The 13,198-nt window shown below is 34.0% G+C and overlaps 1 protein-coding gene across 2 annotated transcripts in view; it reads right to left on the bottom strand.

The window, feature by feature from the left end:
* DYNC2H1 (dynein cytoplasmic 2 heavy chain 1) overlaps window positions 1-13,198 on the bottom strand; it is a 251,035-nt gene that overhangs the window by 103,597 nt on the left and 134,240 nt on the right. The window contains exons 64-68 of one of the 2 annotated variants that reach the window (XM_040976872.1): window positions 9,455-9,475; window positions 8,345-8,443; window positions 6,421-6,544; window positions 4,172-4,335; window positions 324-443 (exon numbers count right to left, since the gene is read on the bottom strand). In XM_040976872.1, the coding sequence (XP_040832806.1) occupies window positions 324-443; window positions 4,172-4,335; window positions 6,421-6,544; window positions 8,345-8,443; window positions 9,455-9,475 (528 nt within the window). The remainder of the gene's footprint in view (window positions 1-323; window positions 444-4,171; window positions 4,336-6,420; window positions 6,545-8,344; window positions 8,444-9,454; window positions 9,476-13,198) is intronic. The other variant, XM_040976873.1, reaches the window with a different exon arrangement.

The following is a 13,198-nucleotide window of genomic DNA, read 5'->3' as shown; positions in this document are numbered from 1 at the left end:
GATAACACAACCCAACAGTACAGATTAAATCAGAGTGCATGCTGTTTTATGCCTCTTGACATTCTGAGCATTAAATTATGAAATAATGAAGCAATGCAGCACAGACAAGTTACTGCTTAAAAATTGCTTATCTTTACTCCTTAACATCTTGTTTCCTAAAAGATACCTTTTTTACTGTTTAAGATTTTACTCTAAACCTAACCTGTCATTGAAAACAAAATATTTGACAGATATTGTTAATTTAAGAAAAAGAATAAAAGTACCCAAAAGAGTATAAAGAAAAGAACGACATGAAAAATACATACTCATTAACTAAATTTTACCTCTAAAAGAGATTCCTCAAGCTTGGCTAGCTGTATTTTCTTATCTTCCTCCTGTTGTAATAATTTTGTTTTCTGTTCCTCTAGGTCAGGTTTCTCATGCTGAATAGTTAAAGCCAAAAGCTAATAAACAAACAACAGAAGCTGATAAGACACATGTAGGCCTTGTATTTAACCAAATATTACAAACAAGTATTAAAAATGATAAATAAGTTATTATGTTACTGTGTTATCTGAGTTGAAATTTTCTAATTAAACATGAGACATCTTCACAATTAGGAAAGTCAGTTATGATTGAATAAAAAAGTCCCATATTGTATCCATGTGTGATTTTACAGAAAATATAATAAGGATAAATGTTCATCAAACAAGCTCTATACTTCAGTTACCGAAGTTCTCATCTCTGCATCAAAAATGGGCGGACATGGGACTGGTGTTGTGGCACAAAGGGTTAAACCTCAATCTGCACACCCAGCATCTCATCTGGGCAGCAGTTAAGAGTTGCAGTTGCTCTACTTCCAGTCCAGCTCCCTGCTAACACCTGGGAAAGCAGCAGCAGTTGGCCCATGAGCTTCGACCCCCTTCACCCACGTGGGAGACCCAGGAGAAGCTCCTGGTTTCTACTTCAGGCTTTGGCCTACCCCCACCCTGGCCAGAGGCCATTAGGGGAGTGAACTGGAGGATGGGAGATCTTTCCCTCTCTCTCTCTGTTTATCCTTCTGTCAGGTGTGTGTGTGTGTGTGTGTGTGTGTGTGTGTGTGTGTGTCTTCTGTATAATTCTTTCAAATAAATAAACTTTTAAAAATGGATACAACCAATGTTGATGAGAACAACTGATCAAAGTTATAAAACTTCCTTTGTGTTTCTTTTTTTAATTTTTGTTTTGTTTTTTCTACCTGCATGATTGTGTGTGTATTTCTTAAAGAAGCGTTTCATTTTGGGATAATTTGGAAAGCTTTCAGTGAACAATGATGCTGTGTTCCTTTCTTCCTATCCCAAGTTTAATTATTTAGACAGAATATAAGTAAACTGAAATAGAAAGAATGATGTTGACCCTTTTATGAGTATGTTTTAGCTAACTGAAAGACAAAAATCTTCCCCAGAAATTAACACACAGATTGCAATTGTGACTGGCCTCTTTTCACATTTAATGATATACTATATCAATTTAATAAATCATTTTAACCAATAGCTGCATTATTGAAATAAATACAGCAGTATAATCTTTTTAAAAAGAAATAATATATCATCAAAAATGAGATACTACTACTAGTTTCTAAGATTACAATTACAAAACAAATAAATAAGAGTTGGTTAGGATGTAGAGTAAGTGAAACCTTATGCTGATCAGGGAAAGTAAAACAGTACATCTGTTTTAAGAATGTTTATCTCAATTTTTTTTTTTTTACAGATCATAGTAGCAAAAGAACCAGTAATTCCACTATGAAATGACAGAATTTTGCACTTTAACTCAGTAAATTCCATGGTATATGAATTCCATTTGTTAAACTATTTGGAAAAGCTGTGTCAGTGGCCTGACACTGTGGCCTAGCAAGCTAATCCTCTGCAGCACTGCCATCCCACATGGGCTCTGGCTCAAGTCCTGGCTGCCCCACTTTCCACTCAGCTGCTTACTTATATGCCTGGGAAAGCAGAGCAGGAAGGCTCCAGTCCTTGGCCCCTGGCCCGCTCGTGGGAGACCTGGAAGAAGTTCCTAACTCCTAGCTTTAGGCTAGCCCAGCTCTTATGGTTGAGACCATTGGCAAAGTGAGGCCACAAAGATTGTTTCTCTCTTTTTGCCTCTCCCTACTTTTTTTCTATCCCCCCCTCCCCTGCTCCCCGTTTTCCCTAGCTCTCTGTAACTCCTTTCAAAAAATTAAAACTTAAAAAAATTTTTAAAATGTTATGTCAAATTTTTCATTCATTTTGAAAAATAAAATGAGAAATGACATGGTTATAAAGTATTCACATAATTCAAAATTTGCAGGAAAAGCATTGTCATTCTATTCTTTCTACATAGCTGTTTTTAGCAGTTTGGTAAAGATCTCTTAAGTAGAATGAAAAATTTCTCCAATTAACTCTGCCACATTTTGAATGACTGCTGCACTGCTTTATTTGCAACAGCATTATCAAGTCAATCAAAAGACAATAAAGATATACTTGCTGAGTTATATGGTACAGCAAGAAAAAAATTTTGAAAAATTAGTTTTTAAATTTAGAGCTAGAATGTAAATTGTTTTGAAGCAGGCTGAGCTGCTGCTTGGAACTTGAGCATCTTGTGCTGGAGCACAGAGAACTGAGCCCTGACTCGGCTTCTAATCCGGCTTCTTGCTGCTACACACTGTGGGAGATAGCAGATGATGGCTCAGCTGCCTGACCCCTGCCACCTATGCATGAGCCTTAGATGGTGTTCTTGGCTACTGGCTTTGGCATGTGCCAGGTTTGGCTGTTGGGGCATTTGAACAAAGAACCAGAAGATGAGAGATTTCTTTTCCTCTCCCTTTCTCCATCTCCCTCTACATTTCTCTCTATCTCTCTGTTTATCTAATTGTATCTCTCACTCTCTCATTCTTTTTTTCTTCTTTCAAATAAAATTATTTTTAAAACTGGCTCTATAGAAATTTTTCCATTAAAATCACACTGAAAATGGCAGCAAAGTATACATGCCATCATGTACATCAAAGGGGGATAAATCTGTAATTGTTGAGTGCAGAAAACCAAGATGATACTGAAAATGTCACCTAGAGGGCAGGCACTATGGATCACCAAGCTAAGCCATTGCTTTGGCTACCTACATCTAGCACATCAAGGTGGCTGTGATGGAATTCTGCCTCCAATTCCTATCCAGCCTCCTATGAAAATACCTTAAGTTCCTACCACCTTTTTGGGAGACCCAGGGAAACTTCCTGACTCCTGCTTTGATCTGGCCAGTATCAGATGTTGTAGGTATTTGGGGGTAAAAAAAAAAAGCAAATGGAAGACCTCTGTCTCTTCCCTTTCCTCTGTCAGTGTCCATCAAATAATTAAACCCTTTTAAAAAATCATCTGTCATAACTTTATAGAAAAAAATTAGTGAGGAAATGTGAGTAAAGGTTTGGATAGGAAATATATTTTTCAAATTCATGGAATCATTCTAAATCACTCTAAATGAGCCACACAAATATAAACTTAATTAAAAGATGCATATTTTATAGTAGTCAAAAATACTCTCAATTAGCTGAATAACAAATTCAGTTCTCAAAACTACAAAAATAAAGCAGCCAATCTTAGTCCTGATTTCCAATCCATCTCATAAATTCTACCATTTACAGCAGAAATTTACTATAAAAGTTACTTTGGAAGCAGCAGCAATTTTATGAAAGCATCAAATGTACAAGTCTAATGCAGATAATAAGCCTGAATGCTTCACTTTCACTTGAAAGTATATTTTTAAAGTCAATTTTAAATACTAATCAGTTTAACAATATATCTTTCCATTCAAAGTATCTAACAAGTACACAAAGCTACAAAATACTTTTTGCTATTATTTATTTTGTTTATTTGAAAGAGTTACAGAGAGGAGTGACAGAGATGTTCCATCGACTGGCTCACTGTCAAATGGTTGTAATTGGCCAGAACTGAGCTAGCCTAAAGCCAGCAGCCAGGAGTTCCCCTGGGTCGCCCTGATGAATGCAGAGGCCCATCACTTGGGCTATCTTCTGCAGCTTTCCCATGCACATTAGCAGGGAGGTGGATTGGAAGTGGAGCATCCAAGATTCTACCAGTACCACAGGTAACGGATTGGCCTACTATGCAACAGTTCTGGTCCCAGAGTTGAAAGAATTTCATAAATTATGACTGTCTGTACAAACCTGTCCTCTTAATCCACTTCTTGTTGTAGTGAAGTTAACCTCAGTAACAATGGAAGCTGCATCCGGTGGAATAAAGGGATTTGGGTTTCTTGTTGACAAAAACAGACGGAATTCTTCATTGTAGTCAATAACTTTGTCACCTATTTGTACCACATACCTTGGTCCTATTAAAAAAAATAACAATTAGTTGTTCTAAGTCTAGTATTTTGCTACAATCTTTTATAGTACACTAGAAACATTAGTCTATCAAACATTAGTCTATCAAAGATACTAATAACCAAAATGCTCTATTCATCAGGATCAGTAGATAATTATAAATATTATCCACTAAGATGATCTTGGGATACTGAAGCATCAAGAAGATATCTATTTGCAATCTGTGATTTGAACATGAACTGTGTTTCTTTTTTAAAATTTTGGAAAGATGGCTGACTAGAGGTAGCAAAAAAGCAACCCTCAATTAAATTTTATTCGCTTTTTAAAAATACATTAATTAAATAAGTTTTTTAATGAACTCATATTTAAAATATAATATTAAAATACTAAATACTAAAAATGGAAAAAAACTAAAATTATCAACCTATAAGAAATCATGAAAATAAATATTATCAAAACCATAAATAGGCAATATACAGAATGCAAAAAAAAAACTTAAAATCAAATGGCACTCACTTAATGAGTTAAAATCCAAACTTTATAAAGAATTTATTATATTTAATAACAAACAAACATGATTTTGGAAAATAGGCTAAGGACTTGCGCAGATATTTTTCCAAAGAAGTTACAAAAGTCATCAATAGTTATATTGAAAAAGTGTTCAACATCACCATTATTATGAAAATGCAAATCAAAACTATTATAAAATCTTGCCTTATTGGGATGCCCATTATAAAACAGCTAAGAAATAACAAACAATATTCAGGTTTCAAGAAATGAAAGGGACCTGCTGGTAGAAATGTGAATTGGAGCAGCCATTATGAAAGACAGGATAGATACTCTTAGATAAATTCAATATAAAACTATCAAAGGACCCAGGAATCTTTCCTTGAAACACAGGAGATAAAATCACTACCTTATGAAGATATCTGGATTCCCAAGTTTAGTGTAGCCTTTTGAATAATCATCAAGATATGGACAGCCTAAGTGTCCATCAACAGATGACTACAGAAAATATGACATACAAGGGTAGCTTAAAATTTTCAAGGATGATGAAATTAAAAGATATTTGGGTATAAAAATTGTTAATACAACCAGCACCAGAAAAAACAGTGCAATAACAGATGTAATAGACACAAGATGTATGCGACTACTGCCTGAGTACCATGGCATTCTATTTCATAATAAATCTTCAAAGTAGTAAAACAATATAAGACAATCATAAAACATAGTACTGTAAGTAACTACAGTACTGTGACTAACACATTAGTAAGTGAATCATTTGCTGATGACTAAGTATCTGTTTTCAACATTATTACCATCAAGTACTAATTACTTTATGTATTAAATCGTTACCTTTTGAAATGCCTGAGCATTGATACCAGCATCTATACAAACTTGCTCATGGTTACAACAACTAGGTTGTCACTAGGTGACAGGATTTTGTCAGATCTATCAAACCCCAGGGGTACCTTGGGGTCAGCAGTTAAGATGTTACTTAGTATGCCCAAATCCCATCTTCAAATGCCTGAATTCAAGATCCCACTCCACTTCCAATCTAGTTTCTCGGCAGTGTACTGTCAGGAACAACAGATGATGACCCAAGTACTTGCTTTCCTGCCATTTACGTGGGACACCTGGATTAAGTTTCTGGCTCTTTCCATAGTTTCTGGCCCTACCATTTGGGAAATACACCAGCAGACAGAATATTGTATATGTGCATATTGTAACATTCTGAGGTATTTCTTAAACACATGCACAATGATATTTTAATTAAAAAAGAAAACCAACAGAGAATTTGAGAGAAAAAACAAACCTATAAACCATGAACCATTCCAAAACATTGTGTAATCATGTTAATATCAGATTTGATCACCTGAAACACCTGTAAAAAAGGGTTATATCATAATAATGATGAAAAACTTGAGTAGGAAAATATCAGCAGACAGTATGGCACATGTTGGCATAACTCACTGTTGAGGGTCATCACATACATCTCCTTTGAAAGAGGACTTTGAGATGCTTTTACCAAGTTAGATTACCTCAGAAATTTTTGAAAACCAGATTTTCCCTGGAAACTAGCAAATATTTACCTTGAGCAACAAGATCACGTCTCAACAACGGATAAAGAACAGGTTCTACACCATCCATCTCTTGTATAATAAGGGTTTTCCCAAAACGAACTGCCAACTCAAGAGCTGTGATAAAATTACTATCCTATAAGAATTTTAAAAAATGATATTGTCATATTGCGTCAATATTTATGAAGACCCCATAGAAGAAAATACAAATCAGAATATAAATATTTAAAAATCAATATGCAGTTAAATAATTAAATTATTGATAACTGTACTCCTAGCTATAAGTACTACACAATGATTTGTTGAATAAATTACCTAAAAGTTTCACAATTTAAATAGACATAAGAAAAACAAGGACCTGAACATTTTTATTTATGTGGTTAAAAAAATTCCAAATACTAGAATACGCAGCATATTCATGTACTTATAAGTAGATAACACCACACTGTTAACTATCAACACAACTTAACAGTAGACCTCTCTCTCTGACAGAAACTCTACAAACCTTCTCCCATAACATAGAAACCTTTCTTCTGCTTTCCTCTGTATTTTTAAACCGCAGCAGAGATTTTCCAAAATATATTCGAAAAAAAGTTACTCAGGTATCGCTAACCACTGTTTTGCTTAGATTTAGAATCAAGATAGAATCAACACTGAATACAAAAGAGGAAGCCCACATGATGAACCCAGATAAAACTCTTGGTAGGACAGCTGAGTACTGTGAAAAAAATCTTTACACAAAATTCTATATCTAGTCAAAATTTTCAAGGCCTTCAAATTACTAAACAAGTTACAGAAAAGAGCCCAAACCTCCACCAGAAGGTTTTTTTAAAAAATCCAATGTTTTAGATAAGAATTGCTAAGATCTCATGCAATAAACTACAAATTAAGGTATTTTATATACTATGATTTATCATTAATCTTAACCCAAACAAATTACATATTTTCACTTTACAGATAAAGTTAGTTTGTGAGGTAATTTTTCAAAAAATCTATTTTTTTCAAGCTTTATTTATCTGAAAGGTGGAATTACGGAGAGAAAAAAAAAGTTTGGACTCCCATCTGGTGGTTCAGTTCCCAAACAGCTGCAATGACTGGGGCTTAACCAGGTCAAAGTCATGAAGTTGGGTCTTGCTTGTGAGTGCCCAGAGCTCAACTACTTGATCCATTTTCTGCTACTTTCCCAAATTTATTAGCAGGGAGATGAATGAGAAGTGGAGCAGCTGGAATGGGAAATCAGCGCTCATATGGGATGCTGACTTCACAACAACTAGTTTAACTGCATACCACTACTCACACCTCTATCTGCAAAAATTAAAATTAATCATATACTAGGACTTGCTCCAAGAAAATCCTGAACAAAAATAATTTTAGCAATAAGATAAATGACATTGAGATGTCAGTATCAAAAATTCTATGATTAGATGTCACTGACCAATATTGGGACATACAAAATATGCTTATTATTGAGTTATAGGAGTAGAACACTACGGGAGACATTCATAGGGACTATAAATATACTAAAGGCCCAGAAGGCCTTTCTTGAATGTCTAAGATAAGTTATTATTCTTACTTCTAAAGCATCCTTGTACTTGTGGCAGAAATCACAGTTAGATAGTAATGTTTGTCTCTCTCCCCTAGCAGACTATTATCTTCAAAAGGGCAGGGACTGGGATCATATTATCCATTGTTTAATTCTCAGACCTTACTTGAGCCTAAATCATCTAGTATCAAATAAGATTTTCGACTGTTTTTTTTTTTAACAAACTAGAAAAGTGAATTGAAGAGAGTTACATTTCTTCCTCAATTTCGCGGCCCCCCTTGCCCTAGGGAAGCAATGAGGCTCTGTTTTGAATCTATGTTTTCTTATTACAAATTCAAAGTACTTTTCACTATAAAATATTTCTATGAAATATCAAAATTGTTTATAATATACCTGCTGATTGATAACTTCCAGACGTGAGTCTTTCAAATGTGTTTTTAGCCATTCTGTAGCTTGTGAAGAAGGATCTATAAGAAATGGGCACACACGACTCTAGCAAAGCAAAAAAATAGGAAATTAATATTTTTAAAATAACTATAAACTCTCATTCAAATCAAAAGTTTCCTACAAACTATGAATCACTAAGCAATCTAAGAAAGAAGCAAAGGCATAGGTTTAGGCTGTAGCAAAGCCATATTACTAAATTTTCAATGACCAGCAATCAACATTAGGTAACCAATTCAGCACAGTTAAAGTACAGTCCTATTTGCCATTTAACAACACAGAAAATGTATATTAGAAATACATTGGGCAATAGTTCTAATTCCATGATGATGTCATTTGTTCCACTCCATTTGGTCTTGAAAACACATAATTGATTCCCTAACTTTGTATCTTCTCTGGATAAATTTAAAAAACAAACAAACAAACAAAAACAAATACTTATGAAAGAAGCTACCTAATAAATATTTAAACATGTTGACTCAATTGTTTTTAATTTTTATTTATTTGAAAAATATAATGAAATTGAGTGCTATAGCAATCATAGCACATATGAAAGCAGACTTAAAGTAAAACTAAACATAATATTTAGTATCTCAGAGTCACACCAAGAGGAAAAAGGATGGTGGAAAATCTGTGCTCTGCAGACTAAGGGCTCTTCATCATGGACAGTGTTTAGAATTGTTGGCAGAAAGGAATGATAAAGAGATAACTGGGTTTAAAACAGTGTTACTATTGTGTTAAAATTCTTCGCAGAAGAAGCACCTTTTCTGCCTCCACTAGCGGAGATTACTCCCTGCACACCTCTGTATTTTCCCCTATGTTACACTACTGCATAATTTTCATCCAACTTTTTATCTGAGGTGAGTCATTGCTCTATTGTCGCAAATGCACTATTCCTACCAAAACACCATGTTTAGTAAAAAGCCTCTCAAATGTTATTATGGTAGTACATCTGTGTTTTCAAATGTGACTTAATGTGTGTATTTAACAGCAAACATTTATCTTAATCATGAAAGTAATTAATACATATAATAAATGTGTGTATTTAGAAATTCTTACCCATGACTTCAAACCAATGATCTGATGCAGTTAAATGAAAAAAAGAAGGTAATTTTTAAAAATATCATTTGTTAGCAGAGAATACATATGTAAGTATTTCAAAGAGCATGTATAAGTTTGTTTTCGTTGTATTCAGATTTCTCCAGATTTATGCAAGTTTTCTAAAGTATATTTTATCTCCACATTCTGTAATTAAGTAAATTCTACATTTAATAAATTATAATTCAGCCCAAACCACTTGGTATTTATTCACTCATTCTTGCAATCATGCATTTGTTCATTTACCTACCATATGTTAAACAACTTCCACAAGACAATATAAAGGATACAAAAATCAGTAACACTCCCTTATTCTCCATGACTTGACATCCAGTAAAAAAAAAAAAAAAAGAGAGAGAGAGAAAGAAAGAAAAGAAAATTTCATCATCCAGAAGTGCCCAAGATGCTACAGAAGGATTATAGTTGGAGAAAGGAAAGTTGCTAGGAAACTATTCAGGTCAAACCAAACAAGACTTCCTAAAGAAGAGAAACAGAAGCTTTCTTAGAACAACAGCTGATAGAAAAAAATTTAAAAGGCCTAGATTATTTAGAAACCATGGGAGGAGGAGGGCTCACGGAGGGGTTGGGGGAATCCCAGAGCCTATGAAACTGTGTCACAAAATGAAATACAATTAATAATAAAAAAGAAACTATCACTAAATTGGTATAGCTGGATGTAATAAATAAGACCCATACAAAGTGGCAGGAGTAATCTGAAATGAGTCTGATTATGAACTTTTCCTAACATATTTAAGAGTAATGAAATGTTTCGACTTCCAGCAAGGTATGTCACTGAAATACATAATTGAGGCCTTATACTCAGGCCAAAGCTTTAGGAAGAAGACACTGATGCTAGAGCATGAGGTCAACTGGTATGATAATGTATCTGTCCAGGTACCAGCTGATGAAAGGTATAAACAAAGCTACTCCAGTGGATGTGGTTAAGACAGTGGATGTGGTTAAGACAGGATGGGGCATTTGAGAAACAGATTTGACAGAGTTAAATGGACAATTAACTACTGAAAAATAAAAAAGACAGGGAGGATTTGTATCTTGCACTACTAAGCCAAGAATAATATCTCCACTGGTAAAATTTAGATGACAAGTAGACCACAGAGCACGCAAAAGGAAGAAGAGTACTTCAGGGAAGAGTTTCCTTACCTGCCCTTCTGCTCCACTCAAGCTATTTCTGAATGGCTGTCAATCACCCGGAACTGCACTCAAGAGATGAGGAATTGACTCAAGCTACTCTATCATAACCCTTTCGGGAAACTGACAAAAATGCTGACGGCATTAGGGAAGGAAAGTCAACACTTTTTTTCTGTAGAAATAAACTGTGCTGATGGTAAAAATGCAGGAACCAATGGCCTTGGTTAATGAAGGATGAAGATAAACCTATCTGCCAATGAATCCATGTCTTAAAACAAAGAGAAAATCCATAATAACGTTATTTGAATTCTTAAGCTACCCTCATCCTTTTTGAACATTTCAGTCAGTTAAAACAATAAATTGCATGGTCAGCACTATAGTACAATAGGTTCAATTTCTGCCTATTGTGCTGGCATTCCATATGTAGGCCCTGGTTCGAGTTCATACTACTCCACTTCCAATCCATATCTCTGCTAATGCATTTAAGAAAGCAGCAAAATATGGTCCAAGTCCACATATACACACAAAAATGTGCACAGTACATATATACACATATAGCAATCAGAAGCAAATTTCAAGTGCAGTCTGGGGACAAATGCCTGCACTTGAATCCCAGCCATAACTTGATAATGGATAAGTGGCCTAACACTTCTGTGCCAGAATTTCTTTATCTATGGAAGAAATAATGTCTGTACCCATTTGCTTAGGTTGATTAAAATTATAAGTGCTAAAAGTGTATTACTTGCATTGTCTTACAAATAATATATACATACAGGTAATACATTTATAACACATTTACTATTGTTTATTTGTAAGTTAATGAAGATAACGGACCTAGGAAAAAATTCTTTAACTTTACAATCTTTTGTTAAGATTTATTTTTATTTGAAAGCTAATTTTTCAGAGAAAAAGAGAGAGATCAAGAAGTCTCCTATTCACTGGGTTGCTCCTCATTTGGTTGCAGTGACCAGAGTTGAGCTAATCTGATGCTGGGAGCCAGGAGCATTCTCCCAGTCTCCCATTATGGAGGCTGAGGCCCAAAGCCTTGGGTCATACTTCGCTGTCCTCCCAGGCAACAAGCAGAGAGCTGGATCACAAGTGGAGCAACAAGGACAAAGTGATGTCCATAAAAGATGCCACCACTGCAGGAAGATTAGCTTGTCAAGCCACTAACATTGAATGAGTGAGTATTCTTAAGCATTACTAAATAGCAGGAAGAAAAAGTATCAAATATACAAGATAAAAATGTTAACAGGCTTTAGACTGAACCACTCATGAATAGCAAATAATCAGTAGATAATAAAAATATACATAAAATCAAAAATAAATCAGCCATCTTTTCCATCTCCTTTGTTCATATTTTCACTTTTCTTTCTTATAATTTCTAACAGCGTTATACATTATCATCTACTGAAATGTCCAACACTTTGAAAGATTTGTAATTTCTTGCCCTATGCAGGACATTTTGAAAGTGAAATCACTAATAACCACAACAGGAAATCTATATAAAGTATAGCCTAATTAATCCAGAACAAATGTGCACCACGGCCAAATGTTTCCACCTCACTAAATATAAACCATAAGTTTACTCTTAACAAAATATACAAATTCTTGTTACGAGGCTAAAGGTAGATAAAAATTTTACTGTTTCCAAGATAATACCTAAACTTCAACAGCTACTTTAACATAAATACAATAATAATTTTGAGCACTTTAATAATATCAAAGCAAATTTTATACACAAATGCTTTTCATAGATTTAACGAAACTGTTGCATTGGATAATTACATGTCTCGATGCCAATCTTTTTTAATCCAAACTATATCTAATTTTTGAAGCCCAGGCATCTATTCTGATACCAGACTTCCTAGAAACTTGACCATTACATGCAAATATTTATTAAATATCACATACATCACGCAGGGATGTTAATGAGTAGACGTCAGAAATGTGCTGTCCACCATCAACTACATGTCACTGTACACTTAGTCTACCTTGATTTTACAATAAATACTGATATCATCAAGATTTTTAAAGTGTTTATTGTTTTGTCCTCCAACTCCACACAATTGCTTCAAAAGTAAAAACTTTGGTAATGACAAATACAAAGCAAATCTAACCAGATTATCAAAATAAATTCAAAACCATTTTCCCAAGATTTATCATGAAAGACAAGCCAGATAACAAATGTATTAGAGTATTTGCTGTTAATATCAGTGAAAAATTTAAAATTATACAGATAAATATTTTTTCTAAATATTTTTATTTAACATAGAATCTAGAATAAAAATTTAAGATAAAAATTTTATTCTACTGTTTTAGAGTAGAAAAGAGAATTCTAAAACTATTATTATTTTAATTTGTTAATAATTTCTTTCTTGGATTTCTCACAGAAAGAAGAGATTAACTGTAAAGCCTGGGGGAAAGAATAACATACTATAAAAAGCATTAAATTTAGCTCAATCAAAGAATTTATTTACTTATAAATGTGAGATTCCAGTTTCAAAATAATGATAAAAATGTCTAAAAGGTAAATTAAAAACCGACCAAATTAAA

The sequence above is a fragment of the Ochotona curzoniae genome, unplaced genomic scaffold, assembly GCF_017591425.1.
Source record: "Ochotona curzoniae isolate NIBS_2020 unplaced genomic scaffold, NIBS_Ocur_1.0 contig_2723, whole genome shotgun sequence".
Taxonomy (NCBI): Eukaryota; Metazoa; Chordata; class Mammalia; order Lagomorpha; family Ochotonidae; genus Ochotona; species Ochotona curzoniae.
This window is presented reverse-complemented; position numbering and strand designations above follow the sequence as displayed.